The sequence below is a fragment of the Pseudorca crassidens genome, chromosome X (assembly GCF_039906515.1).
Source record: "Pseudorca crassidens isolate mPseCra1 chromosome X, mPseCra1.hap1, whole genome shotgun sequence".
NCBI classification, from domain to species: Eukaryota; Metazoa; Chordata; class Mammalia; order Artiodactyla; family Delphinidae; genus Pseudorca; species Pseudorca crassidens.
In genome coordinates this window covers 40749626-40776242 of record NC_090317.1, presented here as the reverse complement: position 1 = coordinate 40776242, position 26617 = coordinate 40749626, and the positions used below count along the sequence as shown (strand labels likewise).

At 38.8% G+C, this 26617-nt stretch overlaps 1 protein-coding gene across 1 annotated transcript; it reads right to left on the bottom strand.

Moving 5' to 3' along the window:
• Positions 1-19201: 19201 nt before the first annotated feature.
• On the bottom strand, positions 19202-24448 carry SERPINA7 (serpin family A member 7). The gene is made up of 5 exons (XM_067722493.1): positions 24405-24448; positions 22220-22855; positions 20868-21141; positions 20016-20163; positions 19202-19471 (listed from the first exon to the last, which is right to left on the bottom strand). The coding sequence occupies exons 1-5, from the start codon at positions 24409-24411 to the stop codon at positions 19274-19276; spliced, it is 1263 nt and encodes a 420-aa protein (XP_067578594.1). The 5' UTR covers positions 24412-24448; the 3' UTR covers positions 19202-19273.
• Between the last annotated feature and the right edge of the window lie 2169 nt (positions 24449-26617).

The following is a 26617-nucleotide window of genomic DNA, read 5'->3' as shown; positions in this document are numbered from 1 at the left end:
CTTTTGTGGCTCCATACAAATTTTAGGATTATTTGTTTTAGTTCTATGAAAATTTTCATGGTATTTTGATAGGAGTTGCATTAAATCTGTAGATTGCTTTTGATAGTATGGACATTTTAACTATATTAATTCTTCCAATTCATGAACATGGGATATATTTCTATTTATTTTATCACCTTCAGCTTCCTTCATCAATATCTTATAGTTTTCAGAGTATAGCTCTTTTACCTCCTTGATTAAATTTATTACTAGGTATTTCATTCTTTTTTATGTTACTGTAAATGGGATTGTTCTCTTTCTGATAGTTTGGTATTAGTGTATAGAAATTCAACAGATTTCTGTATAGTAATCTTGCATCTTACAACTTCACTGAATTAATTTATTAGTTCTAATATTTTTTGGTGGAGATTTTATGGGTTTCTATATATAGTATATCATATGCAAATAGTGATAGTATTACTTCTTCCCTTCCAATTTGGATACTTTTTATGTATTATTCTTGTCTAATTGCTGTGGCTAGTACTTCCAATACTATGCAGAATAGATATGATGAAAGTGGTCATCATTGTCTTATTCTTCATCTTAGAGGAAAGCTTTCAGCTTTTTAACATTGAGTATGATGTTAACTGTTGGTTTGTCATTTATGGCTTTTATTATGTGGAGGTACATTTCCTCTATACTCACTTTGTTGAGAGTTTCTATCATAAATTGATGTTACATGTTGTCAAAAGCTTTTTCTGCATCTATTGAGATGATCGTGTGATTTTTACACTTCATTTTGTTAATATGTGTCACACATTGATTTGCAGATATTGATCTTGCATTCCTGCATCCCTAGAATAAATCCCACTTGATCACGGTGTATGATACTTTTTATATATTGTTGAATTCAGTTTGCTAATATTTTGTTGAAGATATTTTGCATATATATTCATCAGGTATATTAGCCTGTAATTTTGGGGTTTTGTAGTGTCTTTCTCTGGTTTCCATATCAGGGTAATGGTGTCCCCATAGAATGAATTTGGGAGTGTTCCCTTCTGTTAATTTTTTGGAATAGTTTGAGAAGGATAGGTATTACCTCTTCTTTATATGTTTGGTAGAATCCCCCTGTGAAGCTATCTCATCCTGGACTTTTGTTTGTTGGGAATTTTTTGATTACTGATTCAATTTCAGTGCTAGTCATCAGTCTGTTCAGATTATCTATTTCTTCCTGATTCAGTTTTGGAAAATTGTATGTTTCTATGAATTTATCTATTTCTTCTAGATTGTCCAATTTGTTTGCTTATAATTGTTCATAGTATTTTCTTATGATATTAGTATTTCTGTGATATCAATTGTAACTTCTCCCCTTTCATTTCTTATTTTGTTTATTTGGGTCCTTTCTCTTTTTTTCTAATGAACCTGGCTAAAGGCTAATCAATTTTTTTTATCTTTTTAAAAAACCAGCTCTTGGTTTCAATGATCTTTCTATTTGGTCAGAGATCTCTATTTTATTTCCACTCTGATCTTCATTGTTTCCTTCCTTCTTCTAACTTTGGATTTTGTTTGTTCTTCTTTTTCTAATTTTGTTAGATGGTAGGTTAGGTTGTTTATTTGAGGGTTTTTTTTGTTTCTTGTGGTATGACTTTATCACTATAAACTTCCCTCTTAGAACTGCTTTTGCTGAGTCAGATAGAATTTGGAAAGTTGTGTTTTTATTTTTGTCTCGAAGTATTTTCTGATTTCCTTTGATTTCTTCATTGACCTATTGGTTGTTTAGTAGTATGTTGTTTAGTATTTACATTTTCATGTTTTTCCCATTTTTCTTCCTGTAACTGATTTCTATTTTCATATCCTTGTAGTCAGAAAAGATGCTTGGTATAATTTCTGTCCTCTTAAATTTGTTAAGACTTGTTTTGTGGCCTAGCATGTGATTTATCTTGGAGGACATTCCATGTGCATGTGAAAAGAATGTGTATTCTGCTGTTTTTGGATGGAATGCCCTGTAGATATCTTTTAAGTCCAACTGCTATAATGTGTGTGTCATTTAAGTCCACTGTTTCCCTACTGATTTTCTGTCTGGATGATCTGTTCATTGATGTAAGTGGAGTGTTAAAGTCCTCTACTATTATTGTATTCTTGTCAGTTTCTCTTTTTATGTCTATTAATATTTGCCTTATATATGTAAGTTCTACTATATTAGGTGCATATACATTTACTAAAGTTATATCCTCTTGTACTGATCCCTTTATCACTATATAATGCTCTTTTTTGTCTTTTATTATAGATTTCTTTGTTTTAAATTCTACTTTGTCTCATATGAGTATTGCTACCCCAGATTTCTTTTCAATTCCATTTGCATGGAATATCTGCTTCCATCCCTTCACTTTCAGTCTGTCTGTGGCCTTAGCTCTGAAGTGAGTCTTTTGTAAATAGAATATAGATGGTTTGTTTTTTTATCCATTCAGCCACCCTGTGTCTTTTGATGGGAGCATTTCATCCATTGACACTTAAAGTGATTATTGACAAGTAAATACTTACTGCCATTGTGTTATTTGTTTTCTGGTTGTTTTTGTAGTTTTTTTCTGTTCTTTTCTTCTTTTAGTCTCTTCCCTTGTGGTTTGATGATTTTGTTTAGTGTTATGTTTTTGTTTCTTTCTCTCTAGTTTCTGTTTATCTACTGTTGGGTTTTGATTTGTGGTTACCATGGAGTTCATATGTGCTGACCTATAACCATATCTAACCTGTTTTAAACTGATAATCATTTAAGTTCAAACACATTCTAAAAGCTCTACATTTTTTACTCTCCCCTCCATGTTTTGTGTTTTTGATGTCATATTTTACATCTTACTGTCTATCTATTAACTATTTATTGTAGTTATATTTGATTTTACAATTTTGTCTTTTAATCTTTGTACTAGCTTATTTAAGTGGCTGATCCACAGCCTTTACTATACATTTGCCTTTACCAGTATGATTTTTCCCTTCCTATAACTCATTTTTCTTGTTGTAGCCTTGTCTTTTTCGCTTAAAGCAGACCCTTTAACACTTCTTATAAGTTCAGTTTAGTATTGATGGACTCTTAGGTTTTTGCTTGTCTAAGAAGCTCTTTATCTCACCTTCAATTCTGAATGATAACCTTGCTAGGCAGAGTATCCTAGGTTGTAAGCTTTTCCCTTTCAGCACTTTAAATATATTATGGCACTCCCCTCTGGCCTGCAAAGTTTCTGCTAAAAAATCAGCTGATAGACTTGTGGGGGTTCCCTTGTATGTGACTCTTGTTTGTTTTTTTCTTGCTGCCTTCAGAATTGTCATTTTATCTTTAACTTTTGCCATCTTAATTATATGTCTTGTTGTGGGTCTATTGGGTTCATCTTGTTTAGAACTCTGTATTTCCTGTACCTGGACATATATGTTTCCTTCTTCAGGTTCAGGAAATTTTCAGCCATAATTCCATCAAATAATTTTTCTACCCCTTTCTCTCTCTCTTCTCCCTCCAGGACCCCTATAATATGAATGTTAATACATTTTATGGGGCTTCCCTTGTGGTGCAGTGGTTAAGAATCCACCTGCCAATGCAGGGGACACGGGTTTGAGCCCTGGTCTGGGAAGACCCCACATGCCGTGGAGCAACTAAGCCCATGCACTATAACTACTGAGCCTGTGCTCTAGAGCTCACGAGCTACAACTACTGAAGACTTCATGCCTAGAGCCCATGCTCCACAACAAGAAAAGCCACCACAATGAGAAGCCTGTGCACTGCAATGAAGAGTAGCCCCCACTTGCCACAACTAGAGAAAGCCTACTCACAGCAACAAAGACCCAACGCAGCCAAAAATAAATTAATTAATTTTAAAAATATATGTTTGATGTTTCTCCAGAAGTCCCTTAAACTATTCTCATTTTTAAAATTTGTTTTCCTTTTTACTGTTCTAATTGGGTGACTTCCATTATTCTATTTTGCAGATCACTTATGCACTCTTCTGTATCACCTAATCCACTGTTAATTCCCTCTAAAGTATTTTTCATTTCAGTTATTGTATTCTTCAGCTCTGACTGTTTCTTTTTTATATTTTCTGGTTATTTGTTAAAATTCTCACTATGTTCATCTAGTCTTTTCCTCACTTCAGTTAGCATTCTTATTACTATTGTTTTGAACTCTTTATCAGGTAATTATCTCTGTTTCATTAGGGGTTTTTTTCAGTGATTTTTCCCCCTTGTTCTTTAATTTGAAACATGTCCCTGTGTCTTTTCATTTTGTTTAACTTTCTCTGTCTCTGTGAAATTAGGTGAAACATTTACCCATCCCAGTCTTCAAGGTGTGCCCTTGTGTGGGAGTATCTCTATGCAATCTGCTTGTGCACAGTGGCTTTGGTGGAAGAGCTGGACCTGAAATGAGCATGGGCTGCATCTTTCCCTGGGGTGTGCTGGCAGCCACCACCTTAGTGGGAGGTAGGGCTGGAGTCAGAGGGACTAGAACCAAAGCCAGGTGCAAGTCAGGACTTTTCCTAAGCTTAGTGGCTGTCATCCCCTTATCATGGGTGGGGTTGGGGGCTGAGGAGCTGGAGCAGGAGCCCTCAGGGAACTGGGTTTCTCCTTGGTATAAAGGCAGTCTCCATCTTGGTCTGGGACATGGCTGGGGCTTGAGGGCTTGGTGCTGCACTTCTGTGCTGGTTTCACTTTTCCCCTGGTATGCATACCTTAGTTAGAGGCTGGGTCCTGGCCAGAGGGGTGGGTACTACACCACTGAGCAGCCCCCACCCTCTCCCAAGTGTGTAGAGGAATGCATGCTCCTGCAGTGGCTGTCTCTGCCCTGGAGCTAGCTTCACTTTCTCTGGAGTGTGTACAGGGACATGCAAGCTGGTAATCGCTGCCCAGCTCTGGTCAGAGGCAGGGTCAGGTCTGAGCTGCCTCTATTCCCTTCAAGTGTGTGCATTCTCATTGGCAATGGTAGGCTCCGTCTCAGTGGGGAGCAACACCGGAGCAAGAGGGGCTGGAGTAGGAGCCTGGTGTGGGCTGGGGGTGTGCTGCAGCAGTCCTGGAAAACTGGCCAGAACTCTAGGCAGTTTTCAGTCTGCTGCCTCTGAGCTGTGACTGTGAGTGTGCAAGTCTATGCACATGCTCTTCAAGAAGAGTCTTTGCTTCTTACAGCCATTTACTAAAAGTCTCACTGTTTTTCAAACAGCTAAGGGGGCTTGTGTTCCCAGTGTCAGACCCCAGGGCTGAGGTGCATCATATGTGGTTCAGACTTCATATTAATTGACCTAGCAACAGCATTTAACACAGTTGATTACACCTTCTCTTTGATAAACCTTTTTCCCTTGATTTCCAAGAAATGGCATTCTTATGTTTTTTTCTACAACCTCATTGACAGCTTCTTCTCACTGCCCTTTCTAGTTTCTCCTATTCTAGCTAACCCCTTAACACTGGCATTCCCCAGGGTTCAGTCCTTATTTCCCTTCTCTGTCTATACTCATTCCCTTGTTTATATCCAGTCTTGAGGCCTGGTGGTATGAAGTAAACAAGATATTCTCATCCATTACAGAAATTTATAATTCTGCCCAAATCCAAAATCATTACTATAAAATTATATAAATATTATAATGAAGTATATAAAAATACAGACGTGTGAAAAACAGTACCTTTAAACAAACCTGTAATTTGTTTGAATAGTTTCACGGGTTGTCATGGAAGTAAAACACCTTAGGTTCAGGACCCGATTGGGTGCCGCTGAACCCACTGATAAAGAGACTAACTAGGTGGGAAGCTTTCCCTGCTGGATGTGGAGCATACATGGTGAGATCAGGAGAACTCACAGCTAACCATTTGGGGCTACGTGAGTCTCAAAGATGTCAAGGCAGCACATGGAATTTCAAACCTTACAATACAGAGGTAAAAAAGCTAGGCATAAAAGCATCTATCTATGGACTATTAAGTACATTTACATTTAAGAACAGATTAAACTAGCCTATAGTAATAGAAATGGAAACAGTAAATGATGTGGAGACATTGCAAAGGGACATGCGGAAACTTTCTGGATTGATGCAAATATTTTGTATCTCCATTTGAGGATGGATTTTGAGGGTGTATACATTTGTGAAAACTCATTGAACGTACACTTTCAATATAATTATTTCAATACATGTGAATTATATTAAAGATGAGTGTGTATGCACATGTGTGAGAGAGAGGGGGCAGAGAGAGAGAGAGAACAGAGAATGGGATGAGAGAAATTGTATACGTCAAGTATTAGTAAAAATTTTTGTTTTACTGTGCAAGTGAGTAAAAGAATTTGGTGCCAGATAACAGGGAAGTGATATCAGGGAACTTTTCTTTTATGATGGAAGAAGTAATAGGAAATTTGTGTATTTATTGGAATGATCCACTAGAGAGAAAAAAATAAGAATTTATAGGAGAGTGAAGGAAGAATCTCTGGGGCTTAAGCAAAAGTGGTTAAAAGAATATGCAATCTAGTGCAAAAAAGATTGATTTTAGAGAAAAGTAAGGAAAGATCATCTTTGTACAAGCAGGAAGTTAGCGTATATGGGTGCAGGTGCCGCTAAGTGGTTAGAAGTAGTGATGAGAGTATGTGGAAATTCCCCTTTGTTTCAATTTATCTCCAAAGTAGGAAGCAAAGAAATCAGTTGAGAGAGAAGATGGGGGAGATGGTATTAGAGGTTTGAAGAGAGAGAAGAAGCTGTGAAATAGTCACCTTTGTGGATGGGAGATTTAATGGATTTAAAACAAATAACAAGGTATCTGGCAGCATTAAAAACATACTTTAGGTATGTGGTCATTAATTTATTGTGCAATTTTTTTCTCCAGTCATGGTCAGCTTTTCAGGTGCAGGTATGAAAGAAAGGTGGATTTAATCAAGGTTCTAGTTTCCCAAGTAAGTGTGCCAAAATGAAAGAAGAGCAAGGGAGTCAAGGGCATATGCAAGAAAATAATTATCATGATTGAGCATGAATTAGAGCTGGATAAAATACCTAGATATAGAGAGTATTATTATAATAGATTTCCTTAGAAAATGGCTTCATAAGGAAGGATCTACAGTTTAGGAAAATGTGTAATTATAAAAGCATCACATGATCCTTTTTTTAAAAAAAGAAAGAAATGTATAAAATAAAAATTTAAATACCCAACATCCACATCTCCATCCCCCACTACTAAGGGTCAACTACTATTAAATGTTTTGTATGTATGCCTGAACATCAAAAATGTAGTTGATTTTCAAAGCCTTTTGCTACAAATGCAGCATTGTTGGGGAGTAAAAGGGCTACATTCCCATAAAGAGGAAGATTCATAGCTGAATGAATAAATAAACAAATAAATAAATCCAAGCTCCCACAGAATTAGCAAATTCTGGGAGCATAATTTAGGATAAGCAATAAGAAAAGATGTTCCTCTCATAGTTAAAGTCACTTTTATTAAAAGCAGAGATTTTTCTCAAGTAGTCCTGCTCTAGCACCAGGGAAAGAGACATTTGAACCCTGTCTTTAGCAAAACTTGTTGCTGCCAGATGGAAACAGTAAAGTACTTAATGGGGAGAGTTTAAAGGTCCTCAGTGTTTTCAAAGTAAACATTTGTTAAATAATATTGACAAAGTGCTTTAGAACTCTGAGGCAGGCCAATGGGAATATTATGAACCATAGAGACTATTCAGGTCAAAAATTTAACTATGTGCATGTTGGTGATGAAGACTTAATTACAGAAGGCAATCGGGAAATGAGCACAGATAGAGGAAGTATTGATCGACATTGCCTAAAAAGAAATTATGTGGCAGAGGGGACAAGACAGAATGCTTCAGCTGAAACTCCCAGGAACATATCAGGGGAAGAACCTCCCCCATAACATCGCACAAACACCTAATTTATTTTAATTAATACAATGTAAAGCTTGTTGTCTCTGATCAGTTACATCACAACGTTATATTCAAAAGACTCCAGTCCGATATCCAAAAATCATTGAAAATCAATTTGAAATAGTCACCTCTTCCTAAGAATTAACTCAGTTTACCTTTACCTTTCAAAGGTAAACTGAGCAAATCTTTTAAGGGTCCTTCAGTCCTGCAGCTCTATCCATTATACCAATCAGCACAATAAAATCCCATGTCTGGGAGCTGCCCAGGCAACACGGGATTCCTCCTTATAACATGGCAATGAAGGACAAAAGGGTAGGAATATTTAATTTAAGAAAATTTAGTCAGTTACATGATAGTAAAAGCTAACATTTATTGGACACATCACACAATAACTCTATGATGTAGGTGCCATTTTAATCATCTCCTTTCTACAAATACTAAAGAAACTGAGGCCCAGAGAGTTTAAATAAGTTGTGGGACCAGAATTTAAACCCATGCTCTAATGCTAGTACCCATGTACATCATTGGTTTATCATATTGAAATTCTTTAATTTTTTAAAGTTAAAAAAATAGAAAATAACTCAGGCAAACTTAAAAAGTGAATTTGCTATAATGATATTAAGAGCTCAGAGAACCAACAGGAAACTGGACAACTGGGCTAGGAATAATCAAAAGTGGTGATGTAGCATGATTGGTCTGATGAAGATACTGACACATGGATTGCTTAGACCTCAGACATTTTCATTCTTGTGTCCCTATTATTAAGATCCAAAATCTAGCCACAGAGCATTAGATTATTCTAACTTAGGTCAAGATATGCCTGCCCCTTCATTAGAGGAGAGAAGTGCCATTGATTTAAGTAGATTTAATATAAAAGGCAAGGGTACTTCTTTAAAAGGAAACTGGAGTACAATAAGAACTGGGAAAGTTGATGCTGGGTTGCTAAAAAGCAATACATGTCTATTAGAATCCATGCTTAGGGCTACCCAATATCTACATCTCCTTCTTCTCAAATACTTTCTTCTAAAAATGTTCTTACCTAAAAAGATACAATTATCTTATATATAATCCAAAATAAATTCTGTCACTTTCCAACATTTCTTCAGTCACTTCACTGACCTCCAATTCCAGGATCTATGGGTAATGCTCATACTTCCTCTAGACTTATTGTGATTATACTTCAATATTCCTCAACTTGTGGACTAAATTTCGCCATCATAAACACAGTTTATGTACAGTTTTGGAAGAAAGGGACTATATTAATTAAAATATATAGGTATAAATCCATGACCAGGAAGAAAGAACCTACTTGTTAAGACCTATTTGCAAAACCCATATTTCTTTAGCTGGTATTGAGATCATATTTAGCATTTATGACTTCCTTACTCCACTCTCCATTTAATATACCCTTTTCTTTTTACCAGCACCTTAGCAGTTGGACTTCATTGTTCAGTGGTATACTCAAACTTTAATTCTTGCCTGATCTGAGCCTTCGGATGTACTGCCAGAGAAGAGTCGCATTAATTTACATTCTGGTGCCAACTTGTCAATCTAAATAACAAGTTTAGATTGTTTTCCTAGCATTATATTCATCTCATGCTATTCAGGCATTAAGTGATTTGCCAAAGTTCCCATACCCAGTAAGTGATAGAACCAAGGTTTAAATTCAGGTTCCTCTGATTCCAAAACTCACACTTGTGGTGCTAGTCTGGCTCCTTGAATGAATAAGAAAAGACTGAGATAAGAGGCAGGAAATAAGTGGAACAACATCAGGAGTCATAGGCCCACAATCAGCAAAGAACAGGCCTGTTGGATGGGCAGTAGAGAGATGGAAAGTAGATAAGACAATTGCCACAACAGGATAGGGGAAGGGAGGTGCAGACTGAGACAAACCCTTGCAAAATCGTACCTTGCAAAGTTAATAATTTGCAAGGAAATAAAACAAATAGGTGATGGGGGGAGCAAAAATCAACTTAGACCTTGTGAGGGTGTTTCATCTCAGGTTCTGGGAAGTGTGGTATATCAAACAGAAAGAGTAACCCTTGTTTCTCCAACCCACAGAAAGGGACCATTATATCTGAACTGTTGTACTTTCCTTCTTCCTTGCTTTATTGTTCTCCATGATACTCATAACTATGCAAGACCTAATATATTTTACTTATTTAGTTTACTGTCAGTCTTTCCACACTTGGATTGTAATCTCCATGAATATTTTTGTTTTGTTTTGTTGGAACAGATCCTGGCACATGATAGGCCCTCCATTTATGTCTGTTGAATGAATGAATGAATGCATCAAGAAGGTTTGTGGGTCCGCCTCTGCTTCTGGGCCTTTACTTCCAAGTTCCAAGTTTCCAACTAACTTCTTGGAAATGTTGAAAAATGATGAAGCTTTCTGACTGCTTTTGCTAATTGCTTTCTATTTACCTGTGGGTGGCCTCCTGCTGTAGCAGGAAGTAACTGTACAAATACCAGTACTGCTGGCAATGCCCTTATTTCTACTATTTTTCCAGGAGACAAGTAATGTCCTAGCCAAGAGCAAAGGCTCCAGAGTGAGATGGCAGTAAGAATCCTGTCTCAACACTAAAAAAGCCATTTAAGTTTGGGAAAATTCCTTAAGCCCCTGAGCCTTTATTCCCTCATCTACAGTGTTTCCTTAGCTATATATATCTGTATGCATCTTCCTTCTCACATCTAGAATATACTGACTCCCTCTCCAAAGAAGATAAGCCAATGTTCTAACCAGTTACTACATTCAGTTCAAAATCCAGGATCTCTGGGTGATGTGCAGTCCTCTCCATGAGGTCCACATGTAGATCCTTTTGAACTAAAAGTTAAATTATAAGTCTCTCCCACGTCTCCAATAGACAATGGTGGAATATGGACAGAGTAAGCTGAATAAAAACTTCCATTATAAAAACGGAAGAATGAAAGATATACTGTGATCACTTGTTCATAGCAATGATGGAATCTTACTGATCAGGTCTGAAGACACTCTGCCCTGGTAGTGAGGGAGGTTCACTGATTAGATAGTGAATCTTCTCTCCGTGAGAAACTCCCTTGTCCATTGCTATCCATAGTAATATCTCAAGTGGGTTTGGGGGATATTTCCTTCCTTGGTGGATACACAATTTTCCACACCCCTCTTCCTGATGGTACAGGTTTGGGGACCAGGCTATACAGTCATAAACTCTTCTACAACAAGTTTGTGGTTTCTCTGTCAGTGCAATTGCCTCAAAACTCAATAAGCTTTCAGTCTATTTGCATTCGTTCAGTCCCACATGACAGCAATAATATCCAACTTTTTTGCTAGACACAATTAAGTCTACCTTATTTCTTTGCTTCCTCACTCTCTGTCAACCTCTTTTCTTAATTGAGGCCATCTAAATCTGTTGGGTTGGGTGAGAAGGAAACAGCTATAATCTGATCTTTGCTGAAAGACTGAGTGTATCAGTTTAAATGAAGTCTTAATAAGCCTTTCAAAGACCTTTATCTACTTGAGTTAATTAGAACCTTTTCTATTTGAAGTTAATTTTTGTATATGGTGTGATATAACGGTCCAACTTCATTCTTTTTCATGTTGATATCCAGCTGTCACAACATCATGTGTCAAACAGACTATAATTTCTCATTGAATGGTCTTGGGACCCTTGCCCAAAATCAACTCACCATAGATGTATGGGTTTATTTGTAGAATTAAATTCTATTCCATTGATCCACATGTTTATCAATACCAGTACCACACTGCTTTGATTACTATAGGTTGGCATAGGTTTATAAACCAGGAAGTGTAATTTCTACATCTTTGTTCTTTTTCAAGATTTTTTGGCTACTCAGTGTCCCTTGTACTTCCTTATGAATTTTAGGACCGGCTTTTCCATTTCTACAAGAAAAGGTGGTTGGAATTTTGACTAGGATTACATTTAATCTGTGGATCCATATTGGGTGAGTAATGCCAGTTTAACAATATTAAGTCTTCTAATCCATGAACCCTGGATGACTTTCCATTAATTTATGTATTCTTTAATTTCTTTCAACAATATTGTATAGTTTCAATGTGCAAGTCTTGCATTTCTTTAGTTAAATTTATTCCTAAATATTTAAATCTTTATGATGCTATTGTAAATGAATTGTTTTCTTAATTTCCTTTAAGATTATTTATTGCTAGTATATAGATATAGACCTGATTTTTGTATGTTGCTTTATATCCTACAATATGGCTGAACTTCTTTATTAGTTTCAGTAGTATCCTATGGATTCTTAAGGGTTTTCATCTACAAATAGAAATAATTTTTCCTCCTTTCCAATCTGTCGGATATTTATTTATTTTTCTTGCTTAATTGCTTTGGATATAAATGCCAGTAAAATATTGAATATAAGTGGTGATATTGGGCATCCTTGTCTTTTTCCTGATTTGGGGAGAAATGCTGCCAGTTTCTCACTATTGAGTATGGTATTGGCTTTGGGTTCTTAACAAATGTCCTTTATTATGTTGAGGAAGTTCCCTTTTATTCCTACCTGGTTGATTGCTTATATCATGAAGGTGTGTTTAATTTTTCAAACACTTTCTCTTCAATTATTGAAATGTTATTGTGCTTTTTTATTCATTCTGTTAATATACTGTATTATATTGATTGAGTTTTGTATGTTGAACCACCATTGCTTTCCTGGGATAAATCTCCCATGGGCATGGTGTATAATACTTTTTATATGTTGCCAGGTTCAGCCTACTAGTATTTTGTTGAGGATATTTGCATCTATATCTATAAATGATATTGGTATTTGTTGTTTTGTGTGTGTGTGTGTGAAGTCTTTGTCTGGCCTTGGTATCAAGGTAATACTGGCCTAATAGAATAAGTTAGGAAGTGTTCTTTCTTCTTCTATATTTTTGCAAGAGTTTGAGAATAATTCATTTTAATTCTTTTATAAAAATTTGGTAGAATTTGACAGTGAAGCCACCTGGGCCTGAGCATTTTGGAATTTTCTGTATATATCTATTAGTCCATCTGCTATAGTATTTCATTTAAGGCTGAAGTTATTTTGTTGACTTTCTGTCTGGATGATCTATCCATTGATGTAAGTGGCATGTTAAAGTCTGTTACTATTATTGTGTTGCTGTCAATATCTCCCTTTAGGTCTGCTAATAACTGCCATATATTTGGTGCTCCTATGTTAGGTGTGTATATATTAATAACTTTCCAGAGTTTGGTAAAATTGATTCTGACAGGTTTTGCCAGTTTACTATTTTTGTGGAAGAATGGGCTTTTAAGATTTTCTATTCTACCATTTTCTCTCTAACTGAAGAGACTTAATGAGACTTTTTAAAAAATTTTATTGGAGTATAGCTGATTTAAAATGTTGTGTTAGTTTCAGGTGTACAGCAAAGTAAATAAGTTACACATATACATATATCCACTCTTTTTTTTTTTTTTTTTTTTTTGCGCTACACGGGCCTCTCACTGTTGTGGCCTCTCCCATTGCGGAGCGCAGGCTCCAGACGCGCAGGCTCAGCGGCCATGGCTCACGGGCCCAGCCGCTCCGCGGCATGTGGGATCCTCCCAGACCAGGGCATGAACCCATGTCCCCTGCATCGGCAGGCAGACGCTCAACCACTGCGTCACCAAGGAAGCCCCATATCCACTCTTTTTTAGATTCTTTTCCCATATAGGTCATTACAGAGTGTTGAGAAGAGTTCCCTGTGCTATACAGTAGGTCCTTACTAGTTATCTATTTTATATATAGTAATGTGTATATGTCAATCCCAATCTCCCAATTTATCCTTCCCTCCTCCCCCTAGTAATCATAAGTTTGTTTTCTACATCTGCGACTATTTCTGTTTTGTAAATAAGTTCATTTGTACCATTTTTTTAGATTCCACTTATATGTACCACATATTTTTTATCCATTCCTCTGTTGATGGACATTTAGGTTGCTTCCATGTCCTGGCTATTGTAAATAGTAACAAGCCTTTTTTCTTGAAGACTTTTTCAGGCCGAAGTCTTTCTATTTAGAGTCCAGAAGTATACTGTTGGCATTTTAAATGCTGCAGGACCACTCCTATGGACTGAATATGTCCCTCCAAATTTTATGTGCTGAAACCCTAATCCACAATGTGACAGTATGTGGAGATAGAGCTTTTAGACTGTAATTAAGCTAAAAACGAAGCCATAAGGGTGGGGTCCTAATCTGATAACACTGAGGACCTTACAAGAAGAAGGAGAGAGAGCGATCTCTCTCCACACACACACACACACACACACACACACACACACACACACACTGAGAAAGTCTATGTCAGGATAGAGTGAGAAGGTGGTTATCTATAAGGCAGGAGGCTAATACTTGTTAGAAATAATTCCTACTGCACCTTGATCTGGGACTCCTAGCCTCTAAAACTATGATAAGATACATTTCTGTCATATAAGCCACCCAATTGATGACATTTTGTTATGGCAGCCCAAGCAGACTATGACATGTTTTGTTAGTGAGAAATAGGGTGCTGCTATAGCAAATACCTAAAAATGTGGAAGTGGCTTTGGAACTGGGTAATGGGTAGATGCTGGAAGAGTTTTACAGTGAAATCTAGAAATATGGACATTAAGGTGACTTTAGTGAGGCCTCAGCTGGAAATGAGCAACACATATAATGTATATGAGATTCATTGTTTGATTTTATGGAATTGGGTCACATGATTGTGGAAGCTGGCAAGTCCAAAATCTGCAGGGCATGCTAGCAGAGCAGAGATCCAGGGAAGAGTTGATATTGTAGTCTTGTATCTAAAGACAGTCCAGAGATGAAATTTTTCTTTCTGTTCCTACAATTCTGGGCTCTTTAGGGTGGCAGATCATGATCTCCAAAAGACAAACACTTCTCCCATGAAAACCAGCAAGAGTCCCATTGTACTATAAGCTATGGATGTTGTGTTGACACTTCAGGATTCTTTTGTTCAGGGAATAGCAAACAACAAGAGGAGTCACCATCTGTTGTGGCCATCCTTATAGACACAGAATGGACCCCCGCTCAAAATTTGTTTCAGACGTCAAGACTGGTAAACACACACACACACACACACACACACACATACACATGTTAAAGTCTTATTACTTACATAGTAAGGATTTTTCAAAAGAGCTGGCTTCTTATGCTCGTCCAAAAATGACTTCAGAGATCAGGGAAATGAAACTGGCTTGGGGTTTTATGGTGCGTAGGGTATGGAGATTCTTTTGTACATGCTGTGTGATTTGAACCTCCCATCAGCACCAAAGGAGGGAACACCTTAGTTACTTATAAGCTTGCCCAGATGTGGTACACAAGGGGAATAGGGAGGGGTGAGGCTTAGAAGATGTTAGCAGTCAAGCATTAAAAAATGGATTCAGACTATTACACCATCTAAGGCAAAGGCAATTGACCCTCTCTATCAGGAGGAGGAAGAAATGTTACACAGTGGGAGCAAGCTGAATATGCTTGGCACCAGAGCAATCCAAATGGTGCCTTTTGATACTCTTTTGACCAGTTTTGATGGGAAATAGACATATGTAGCAACCTTGGCCAGAGAAGTGTTCAAGACTTGTCAGGGATGAGGGTCTCAGTCATGTCACGAAGTGAGGTACAGAGGCCAGCTGAGAAGAATAGGAATCTAGAACAGATAGTGGAGGACTCTGGAGGATCTGCTTCTTGGACTTATATGAAGAAGTAGATTTAAGCAGCATAAGAAATAGATTGTGTTGGACATGGAGATGTACCATACATATTCCTCTTCAGGGAAAGGACTTGTTTTTCCAGATTCTAGGTGTCCTGTCAGTAGAAAGTCTTCAGCTTTAGACCTTTATAGGATAGCCTCAGCTGTAGAGAGATGTCTGGCCCATATCCAATGACTGATTGAGGGAGTTGTGTGAAGCCTCATCCATTTCATTGCATCGGTCGCAAAGAAACTCCCTGTAAACATCCTGTATGATGAACTCTGTCTGCTTCCTGGAGAATATAACCAGCAACATCCCCACTAGTGCTACCAATTTCTGTATGACTTGGAATAAGGCTAGTGTTATGGACTGAATGTATTTGCTCCCCCCATTCATACATTGAAGCCCTACCCCTCCCCCAGTGTGGCTATATATGGACTAAGGAAGTAATTAAGGTTAAATGACGTGACCAAAGTGGGGCCGTGATCTGATAAGATTAGTATTCTTATAAGAAGAGATACCTGAGAGCTCACTTGCTCTTTCCACACACATGTATGCATGGGAGGAAAAGCCATGAGAGGACATAGCACAAAGGCTTCAGCTAGGAAGAAAGATTTCAACAGAAATGGAATTTGCCATCACCTTGATCACAGACTTCTAGCCTCCAGAACAGTGACAAAATTAATTTCTTTTTTAAGCTAATCAGTTTGTAGTATTGTTATGGCAGCCTGATTAGTAAATAGACTCAGCAATAAGTCTAATTCTTAAAGAAGACAGAAAATTATTTCTGGTCACCTAATCATCTGGGATAAGAATTTTAGGTCAGTGGCCACCTCTTTTCCATGTGGGTATTTAGATATCAGGTCTTTTCCATCCTGTTTTTCTGCAAAGGCAGAATTTTTAACCTGGAGTCCAAAGAAACTTCAAGGATGTCTAAGGGCAAAATTCTGAGAATCTATAAATTTGTTTATGAAAAAAATTCATATTTAATTTTGCCAGCCTCCAACCAAAATTTAGCATTTTGTTCATTTATAACTGTGGGCCACAAACCACAGTAGTGGCAAATGTACCTGTGATTTTGTCACAAACAAAGTTCACATAATTTCAAAACAATTATACTTCCTATTACTTTGGAAAGAATGTATTTATTATACCAGTTATAAGATCTTATTAATTAATATGTTATGATGGAAGCATACATATTACTATATCAGTCATTTCAATTGTATTATTTTTATAATTATATTTCAATGTTACTGATGGCCTTTGTAATCCTAAAATTTTTGGCATTTAAACTATTCTGAAAAGAGGCACATACATTACACCAGACTGCCAAAAAGCTCTTCATCTGCTTGGTGGTCAAACTAGATCATAAGTAAGTCCACAATCCAGTTCAAAGGAGATGGAAAAAGAGTGAAGGAGGTACCCAACTATTGTAATGCCCTGACCAGTAAATGTCACACCACACCTACACTCATATTCCATTAATTAGAACTTAGTCTCATGGTCACACTTAGTTGTAAGGGAGGCTAGGAAATGCAATATATCAGGGAAGCCTTGTGGCTATGATTCTGTTATAATGGAGAAAGGAAAACAGAGCTGATGAAGTTCATACGATGTATGCCACTACTCTTTTGTACCCTGTCCCCCAACAAGTTTTCTCCCTTTTGTTCTAAGAGTTTACCCATAGATTTTTCTTGGTTTTTCTGAGTAGAGAGATTTGTTTCCTCCTTTACATTACATTTTTTATAATGTGTATTTCTTTTTCTTATCTTGCTGTATTCACTAGGACCTCCAGTATAAGTTTAATAGAAACAATGATAGAGAAAATACTTGTCTTTTTCCCAATTTAGTAAAAATTCTGCTGTGAACTTTTACTACTGAAATATTGGTATAGGTATTTTATGGTTAACATTTTTGAAATTACGGAAGTTATCTTCTAGTCCTAGTTTGCTAGAATAAGCTGAGATTTATATGGTGAATAGTGGTAGTTCTTCATGATCTGGCTACAGGAATGAATGATTGAATGAGATTTAGTCTCTGCTTGAAAGACAGTGTCTTGGTAATTCCTGACTTACCCCTGGAGAAACTGATATTCCTCCAAGAACAACCTCTGATCCAATTCATTTGGGGAGGTTTAGGAAGGTGCCTATATAACATTAACTCTGGCCTCTGGATGTAGGGTCTGTGCCAGAGAACATAAATCTGCAAACTGGGAGACCCACACTACAACCTTGGCTTTGACACTAGGCTCCTGGCTGATGTTGACCAACAAGAAAAACAATTAATATTTACAAGGCTTTTTATCAGATGTCTGACTCTGTGATGAGAACATTACATATTCTGTAGCAAGGAATGTTCACAAAATCCTGCTGACACGAATATTATTAGTGTTCCCATTTTACAGATGAGGAAAACAAGGTGCAAGGTTTAATACGTTGTCCAAGATCACAAAACAGTATAAGTAGCAGAGCCAGGATTGTATTGTAACTTCAGTGAAACCAAACTGCATGTTAGTGATGACTTTTCTGTGCTATAAATCACCTTCCCTTCCTGGGCTTCCAGTTTATTATCCATAAAACCAAAATGCAAACTATACCAGGAGTCAGCAAACCTCCATGCAAATTGTCTAATAAAACACTAGAATGTTTGTGGGCTACATACTTTTCTAAACATATCTATTTAGTTCAATCTGGAAGCACAATATCTGCAAAAGCACTGATGCATTTATTATTATTTCCTTGTCACTGAAGAGTTTCGTCTTAGGGCTAGAACTTCAGACAGTACATCATTAACAGTCATTGTACTATTTATGTGTACTGAATTCTAATATTGGAGATTTGAATACGTATTGTCTGAGAGGAAGTCTAGTATGGTGGATGGGGGTAGAAGGGCATGAACAGACAAGGGAAAATTGCTGAAGGATCTGAGGATAGGGAGGTATCAAACTTCAGTGAAACTAACCAGGAGATTTATACTTGAGCAAGTGGGACTGAGGTACAACATTTGGAAAGGAGTCTGATTAGAATACAGAAAAGGAAGGGCCATGAGATATAATATGAATGAATCACTTTCCTTCTCCACTGCCAACTTATAGCTTATCAATAAGGAAACTTTTTAGGGGCAAGGTGGGCTTGTACAGTGAAGTTCATCTCTGTCTCTATTGCTTTTTTGTCCCATGCTTGTTAGGTCACAAAAGCGACATCCCTAGCAGTAGCTCTCAGTCGGTGACTCAGTCCTGTAGTGAAAACACCTTTTTACAACCCACCAATGGCAGTTCTGGCAAGAACACAGAGAACAATTTTGATGGGGTGGGAGGAAAGAGGTTGAGAAGTTCATACATAATCTACTGCATTTATGTTGCTTAATATTCATTGTACTTATTATGAAAATAATGGGTTAGGAGGACCTGACCTGCATTTCAACTATTCTCCAAGAGGGCAGAAGACAGAGCATTTGTCAGCCCAGTAAAATTCCTTGGAGCTAACTAACTGGGAGCTAACTAACTGGGGTTCTGACAAAGAGGATTGCATTGACATGGGGCCTTCTTTTGCTTTGGGTAATGAGTCACTCATTGACTATCTGAACATAAGAGTGGCCTCTTTCACACCCAATGCAGTTCGGCTAGGGTCCAGTCTCCACCCCTGTACAAAGGAAAGCACATCCAAGCCCACATCGATCACATCAGGCTATACTATTTATTTATTTCTCATTGCAATAAGCACATGCAATTAGCCAACAACCTCTTTCCCAACTACACTTCTGTTGGGTCCACAATTTTCCCTAGAAAGAGAATACTCCTGGTGTTTTTCTCCAATATCAACAACAAGAAGGATCTATCAAACTGGATGATAGGATGAAGAAGAGTTATTTCAGGCTGATTCAGAAATCTGACTTCAGGGACAGCTTCAGTTCCCTTTTCACCAATATGCAGCACAGCCTTGTGGGCAGCCTGTGGAGGGGGGGGAGAATAAATATTGCTGATCCCCTGAAGAAACAGGAAACATCTTTGGAACAGTTTAGAAGCAGGAAAGAAGAAGGAAGGATGGGGCCACCCCTTTCCTGTATTGTGTTGATGGTGCTTGAATATGAAGGACACTTGTCTAAGTGTAGTTAATGACTCTCTGGTGATTTTAGAGCTAGATGTCAAGGAACCACCACTCTTTCCATGGCTTTCTGCCTCTAGAAGTCACTTATTAAGATTTCCCCTGCCCCCGCCACCTCCTCAAGAACTGTATCGCATCAGAGTCAATTCTTATGATTAAGTTCTTCTATCAGAATCATTTAGGACATGAAGGTCAAGGATGGAAGTAACTGTTACAATGACTTGTTTGGGGGTAATGAGAATGGCCCTGGAGTAAACCTGGCTTAGGAAAAGTCATTCTGCCTCTACAGGCTTCAGAATTATCACTGATAAAATGAGAAAGTTGAATTAACTGACTCTCAATGGCTCTTACATCTAAAGGATATTAAAGGACTCTAATCTACCAACTTACATTGGAAAGTTTAAGACCATTGTCCTTTGTGAGTCCAGAAAAATCAGCAGTGTCAGCAAAGGCATCCTGGATGCCCATCTTCAAAAGGATGGCTCCAAGGTCATATGTGGCAGAAATGGAAAACTTTGGAACAAACAAGTTAATCCACCTGTGGAGAAAGGGGAAGGGAACATATGGCTATCAGTACACCAAGCTCATGATTCCCTCCCTCTCTGTCTCCATGTTATTGTATTGGGCGCTGCTCCTCCCCTAGGTATTGACAACCACTACTATGCAGGCCAACACGTGGCACCAAAACCTCAGAAGTTATCCTGGAAGGAATGCTCTCTGGTTCAGCCCATTTGGGACTGCAACAATGGAAGTTGGAAGATGTGACCCACTTATAATCTCTGGGGGTGTTCATGAAGGTTGGGAAGCCAGTGGCATGAATGTCAATGGGTAGTACCAGGGGGAATTTCATCGTTTTCCATCTAGCACTTCCAGCTCAGTATGAAATATCTATCAATATCCTACCCATCCCCCAAGCTCCACTTGGACTCTGGGGAAGGCACCAATTTACTAGCTGGCTGACTTTGGATAGTTCATTTTATTTTTCTAGTCCTGATTTCTTCATTTGAAAAATGCCTATAATACTATCTCCTTTGCAGGTTTGTTGATGTGCTTAGGTGAAATAAAGTATGTAAAGTGCCCAGCAAAGGGATTGGCAAAGAGTATGTCCTCACTATATTGTAGTGATCAACACACACCTCCTAAGTGGTTCAGAGTGAGTCTCCTGCCTCTGGGTTTCTGCTGAATTCGGTCTCTGTGCCATTATGCCCACCCTCCACTTCTCACATCATCTAAGATGTTTACCCCTTCCGCAGTAAGCGGTTCCACTTCTTCAGTGTTTTAGATGACATGGCCCCTTCCACCCACTCAATCTGGCCCTCCTTGGGAAGGACAAAGAGTGCCAGAGCATTCTTGCTGTAGTCCATTTGCAGCACTGTGCAGTTCAGCTCTGTATCCACCAGGTGATAGTATTGTTCAATCTGGTGCATCATGGGCACTTGCACTGTTGTGGTCTTGTCCACTAAGAAACTGGAACCCTCTTCTGTCTTGGATGGATCAAAAGGATTTGCCCACTGGGCTTAAAATACAAAGAGAAGAGAGTTGTTTGTTTAAAACCAGTATTTGTGCCAATATGAACTTCTCTATCAGTCATCTAATCTAGTAATTAATACCACCACAGAGGTAGGTACCTTCTGTCAACCAGTTTTACAAATGAGTAACTGAGGATCAGGGAGAGAATGTGACTTTACATGTTCTCCCAGGTAGCTGGTGGCAGAGCGAGGAGTCACACCCAGGGTTGTTAGACTCCATGTTCAACAGATGTTCCATCTGTGTTCAGAACCACTATACTTACACTAAACCCATCAGAGCCACAGTTTCCTCTTCCGTAAAAAGGCATAAGCACATCCAACACACAGGGTGAAATGAGACAACAGATCTGTTCTGCCGTTTTATCCGTCTACAAGTGTGTGATTTGTGGCCAAGAATCGTTCACTCCTCCACCAAACATGGCTGACATGTGCTGTAGAACCAGCAGAAATCATTTGGGCACAGCACCTTCAGGAAAGAGTCACATGATTCTTGTTGTTACAAGCACCAGCTTTAGAATCAGACAAACCTGGGTGGGAATACCAGCTCTGAAACTTATTAACTGTGTGAACCTGGGCACTTGTGAAGATTAGATGAGACAAAATGTGTGTAAACCACACATGTAGCATGGTGCTTAGTATATAGTGGGTACATAGTACATGATAGCGACATGATAGTCTTTATGTAACATGCCCAAGAATGAACAGCAAGTGAGGGTCACTTTAAGGTTTAAAACTAATTCTGTTTACCTGCCAAGTGCAAGCTTGTCTCACCTCACCAAATCTTTTGGAAACCATGATTCTGTAGCTAGATGTGAGGAAGGTGTTCATACCATTGTAACTAACCTCTCTGAAAGTTCCCTCTCCCTAGAAATTTCCTGGGCTCATCCACGAGCTGTGTATCCCTCCTGGAAGATCCAAAACTACACACAGCTATGTCCAGTGAAGCAGGTCACTGTAGTATAAGGGACACCTACTGATGCCAGTGAGAAGACACCACGAGCTTCCCCAAGTGCCCCATGAAATTATTGGAACACTGAACTAGAAATGGACATCTTAGAATCTTACCTTTAAAGAAAATATAGTTCACCAGAACCATAATGGTGTTTGGTTTGAGGTCTTGGATGAGGCCCACAATTTTCCCTTTGGTTTTCCTCTCCACATGACTATTGATCTCCTGCTGGGCTGCAGAAACATTGGAGAAGTTTGTAGAAAAGACTTCAGTCTCATAGAGGTTGTTGACATCATGCAAGAACTTTGCCAGTGGTTTCAGCTGCTTCCCAATGAAAAGGGCATTTCCCATCTGTAATTCCAGCTCCTTCTTTGGAAAATTCAGTGAACAGATCAGGTACTGGAAGCCCTGCTGGATCTCTGCCATTGTGGTGTCTGTAAGGTTGAACCCCAAGCTTTCCAGGATTTGAGTTTGGGTGCTGGAGCAGGCCCCAGTGGAGAGCATGGCCAAAGCTGCAGAGATGCTCACAGGGGAAAAGAAGATGTTCTGATCTGGAGTCTCCACGGTGAACCTCCGGTACAGGTTGAATGCAAAGTCAGCATTGATAGATGACATCTTATAGAGAGTGGCATTTTGTTGGGGGGAAAGGCAGGAGGTTATTTTGCCTTCACAGCTGTTAGGTGGTGCACAATGAAGCCCAAGTACCAAGAAAACCAGATAGAAGAACAGTGGCATTTTGGAAGGAGGGTAATCTATAAGAGATGAGGTGAGAAAACCATTGGGGATCTTAGCTGGATGAAAACTCTGAACCAGAAACACGTAATATTCACCCATTGTGATTAGTAAAACTGTAGAAAATATTTACTGGTGTGCTCACTAGGGCCTGTGGGGAGGCCTTTCTCACCTGAGAAACTGATGCCACATCTAATAGGAGCAGGAAATAGGTGGCCTCCTGAGGCCACAGAAATAATGGCAAGGACTGTCATTCAGATGTAATAGTGACATATGAAAACTCTGGGAATAAATCAAATTTATGGAAATTGAATTACTTTTTATTTGAACCAGAGGCAACCTTTTGGAGAAGGAAGACTCTTTAGATAAAATTAGCAATCTCTCTGCTTACATTATTTTTTATAGATAAGAATTTAAATTTTTTTTAATTTGGTGTTTTTCTTAAGGTAAAATCTATGAGAGATAAGAGAATACCTGTACTTTTCTTTGGATAAAAGACAAAGGAGAATAATTTTCACAAGATATGTTTAATTGGAATGGAAGGGTGGTAGTTTATGGAGCCATGTATAAGGTCATGACCTGAAATTAATGCATTCATGCAACATATGGAAGTCACAGGAATATTTCTAAACAACAGGAAGATTAAAGTATAGTTTTTGCATTTCAGATCTTTCACCATCAGTATCATCTAAAGAGTCATATTTAAGTTGCAAGACATCTTATCACTATTATTCTTAAACTCATTCAGGTTTCTTTTAATTATTAGAGCAGAAGCCAGAAAATATGATGTAAGATTCTCCGAGCCTGGATGAGTATGAGGCAGCAGAGAAAGGGAGTCAGCTGTGGAATCCAGTGACCATGGATATGAGTGATAGGAAGGAAGAGATAGCCCTCCATTCTCTTCCTGAGTGATCTCATCCACTTCCAGGAACTAAACTGCCATTGCACAAAACTACATACTGTATTGCAGAGTGTACTGTGTTCCCAGCCATTTGTCCAGCTGCTTACTGCATATAGCCAACAGAATGTTCCACACATACCTCAGTTTCAATTTGGAAATCTCAGTTTCCTAAAGTAAACGCATCATATCTTTCACCCTCAAGGCTGCTCCTTCATCTTCATTCCACCTCACTGTCTATTGAGGCTCCCATGCCAGAAACCTGGGAGTCATCCTAGGGGCTTCTTCATTCTCATTTCCCACATCTAATGAGTCATGATGTCTTATGAGTACTACCTTCTAAATACCTCTCAAAACTGTTCCTTTCTCTCCCTTTCTACTGTCACTGCCTCAGTTCATGGACTGAACTACTTCACCAGCTCCTAGCAGGTCACACGACCTTCAGTCTCTCCCACTCCAATCCCCCTGCTTCTACCCTTCTATCCAATCTCCACATTGTCACCAAAGTCTTTTTTCTGAAAAAGTCACAGAGGCTGGTAGGAGGTCAATTATCAGATGATCACACTTAGACCTTGGCCTCTAGAGGTAATAATTTGGAGCTCATGGTTATTTGGGATTCTGACTTGTTGATAGAGATGCTCAAGGTTCCAAAAGAGAAAAAATGTACTTACAGCACATGCCCAAGAAGCCACTTGCATCTCTCAGAAAGCAAAATCTTTCCATTTTTATAACATGCCCTGTATTGCAAAAGTAGAGTGTTCTTAGTTACTCATTAACCCCAGGCATTAGCCCTGGGGTGATAGTTTCAAAGCTGGTGTACAAAACCAAGGCCAAAAAGAACAAAGTGAAAAATGATAAGGATAGAACTTTGAATGATTGCTTTGCTGCCACATCCTTCATCTATAACAAGAGAGGAAGAAGATTGTCAGAGCAGGCAGGGCCCACGTTCATGCTAGGAAATGTGTCTTTTCACCAGGCAGGATGAGAACCAAGGGCAAACATGCCAAAAGGCAGCAGGGCAAAGATTATTTTCTCCATCACAGCCAAACAGTGCTGGGATAAGCAGCCTTTTGAGAGAAAAATATACATAGGCAGAGGCTGGGTGTATCTCTTTTAATGGGTGCTGTAGAAATTACTTATGCATTGGCTTGTAGGAGATGATGTCAAAGGTAGCTTCCAATGCTAGACTTCTGATGCTATACACATCTATGTCTGCTCAGGGGGAAAGCAGTCCTGTCCTCTGGTCACTAAAATCATCTGTGCCATTGCCTGTGTCACAGGCCCCCAAAAGAGAACACAGAAGGAGCCAAGGAGTGTGGAATCAAAGATTTCATTGTTCGGTATTCACTATGTACTGAACTGTGTGCTGCAAAGAAGCAGTGGGAGCAAAGAGCACTGGACTCAGTCAGGAGACCTGAGTTCGACCTTGCCTCTGCCAATTTCTAGGTCTAGTAGTAGTAGTAGTAGAAACTCCTGCTTATTGAGTATTTACCATGTGCAGGATGTGATGTGAAGCATCTAATTCCAGACACTCACTTCTTCAGGACTATGTTAAGGATATGTGTATGTTAAGATTGGGATGAATGTTGAGGAAATGGGAGCTAGTTTGAGATAAACTTAGATCACAGTCTATGGTAGGACTTGGAAACCAGGTTAAATAGTGCAAACTTTACCTTGAGGGCACTAGAAAGCCACTGGAGGATTTTGACAAAGCAGTAACTAGATAGAGGGTGATTGTACTGTGACATTGTTTCTTCTCAAGCAAACATAGACAGAGCTCCTACTGTGTGGAAATGACCACACTTAATAATGGGATTTCAAAATCCCACTGCTGCTATCAGTCCTGAACCCAAGGGATCTTTCCAACTACCTGACACCCACTGCCCAAACTGAACAGGAGAGGGCACACCTCACATATAGGTTGGTCATGGGTGTATTTGTCCTGCAGCAAGGCAATGGAAAGCTCAGATCTCCCAACACTGAAGTCAGTCCATACTCACTCTTGATATACAACATACAGTCTGCTCTCTCAGTTATAAGTATTTGCTTCAGACGAAACAGGCAGACTATCCAGAAAGAAAACTTCCAAAGTTGTGCCCTCTGGCGGCATAGTCAGACAATGGCACAGCTTATTTTCTGCTGTATCTGATTCAGCTGAGCTTTGCTAGCAGGTAGCAACTGCAAGATCTGTTGCTGACAAATGAGAAGGGCAGCCCTCCGCCCCCCCCCACACACACAAAGACTCCCCTGTTCTGTGCTCTGGAGTCCTGTGCTCCTGTCATACCTTTGCTATGTAAGAACTGTGTAATTTGGGGCAAGTTACTTAACACTCTTGAACTTAAGTTTCCTCTCTTCTAGAGCAGAATGATAACAATCCCCACATCATGTGGTTATCAGGAGTATCAAGTAAAATTTAGAGGTGGTATATATATAGCTACTATATAGTACCTGGCACATAGCAGGGATCCAGAAACTGTTCATTCTCTTCCCCTTCATCTACTATCTTGATTCTCTTCCCCCACCCCAAGTCTCCATAGTCCCTGTACTCCACCTCCCTCCCATTCCAGACTACTGTTCAGTTCTCCTTTCTGGTAACACATTCTCCCTAAGATGAAATTGATGGATTGACTGTTAATGTGTGAGATCTTCTCTAAAACTTATATATTTTTATTTTTTTTTAAATCTTTATTAGAGTATAATTGCTTTACAATGGTGTGTCAGTTTCTGCTTTGTAACAAAGTGAATCAGGTATACATATACATATATCCCCATATCTCTTCCCTCTTCCGTCTCCCTCCCTCCCACCCTCCCTATCCCACCCTTCTAGGTGGTCACAAAGCACCGAGCTGATCTCTCTGTGCTGTGAGGCTGCTTCCCACTAGCT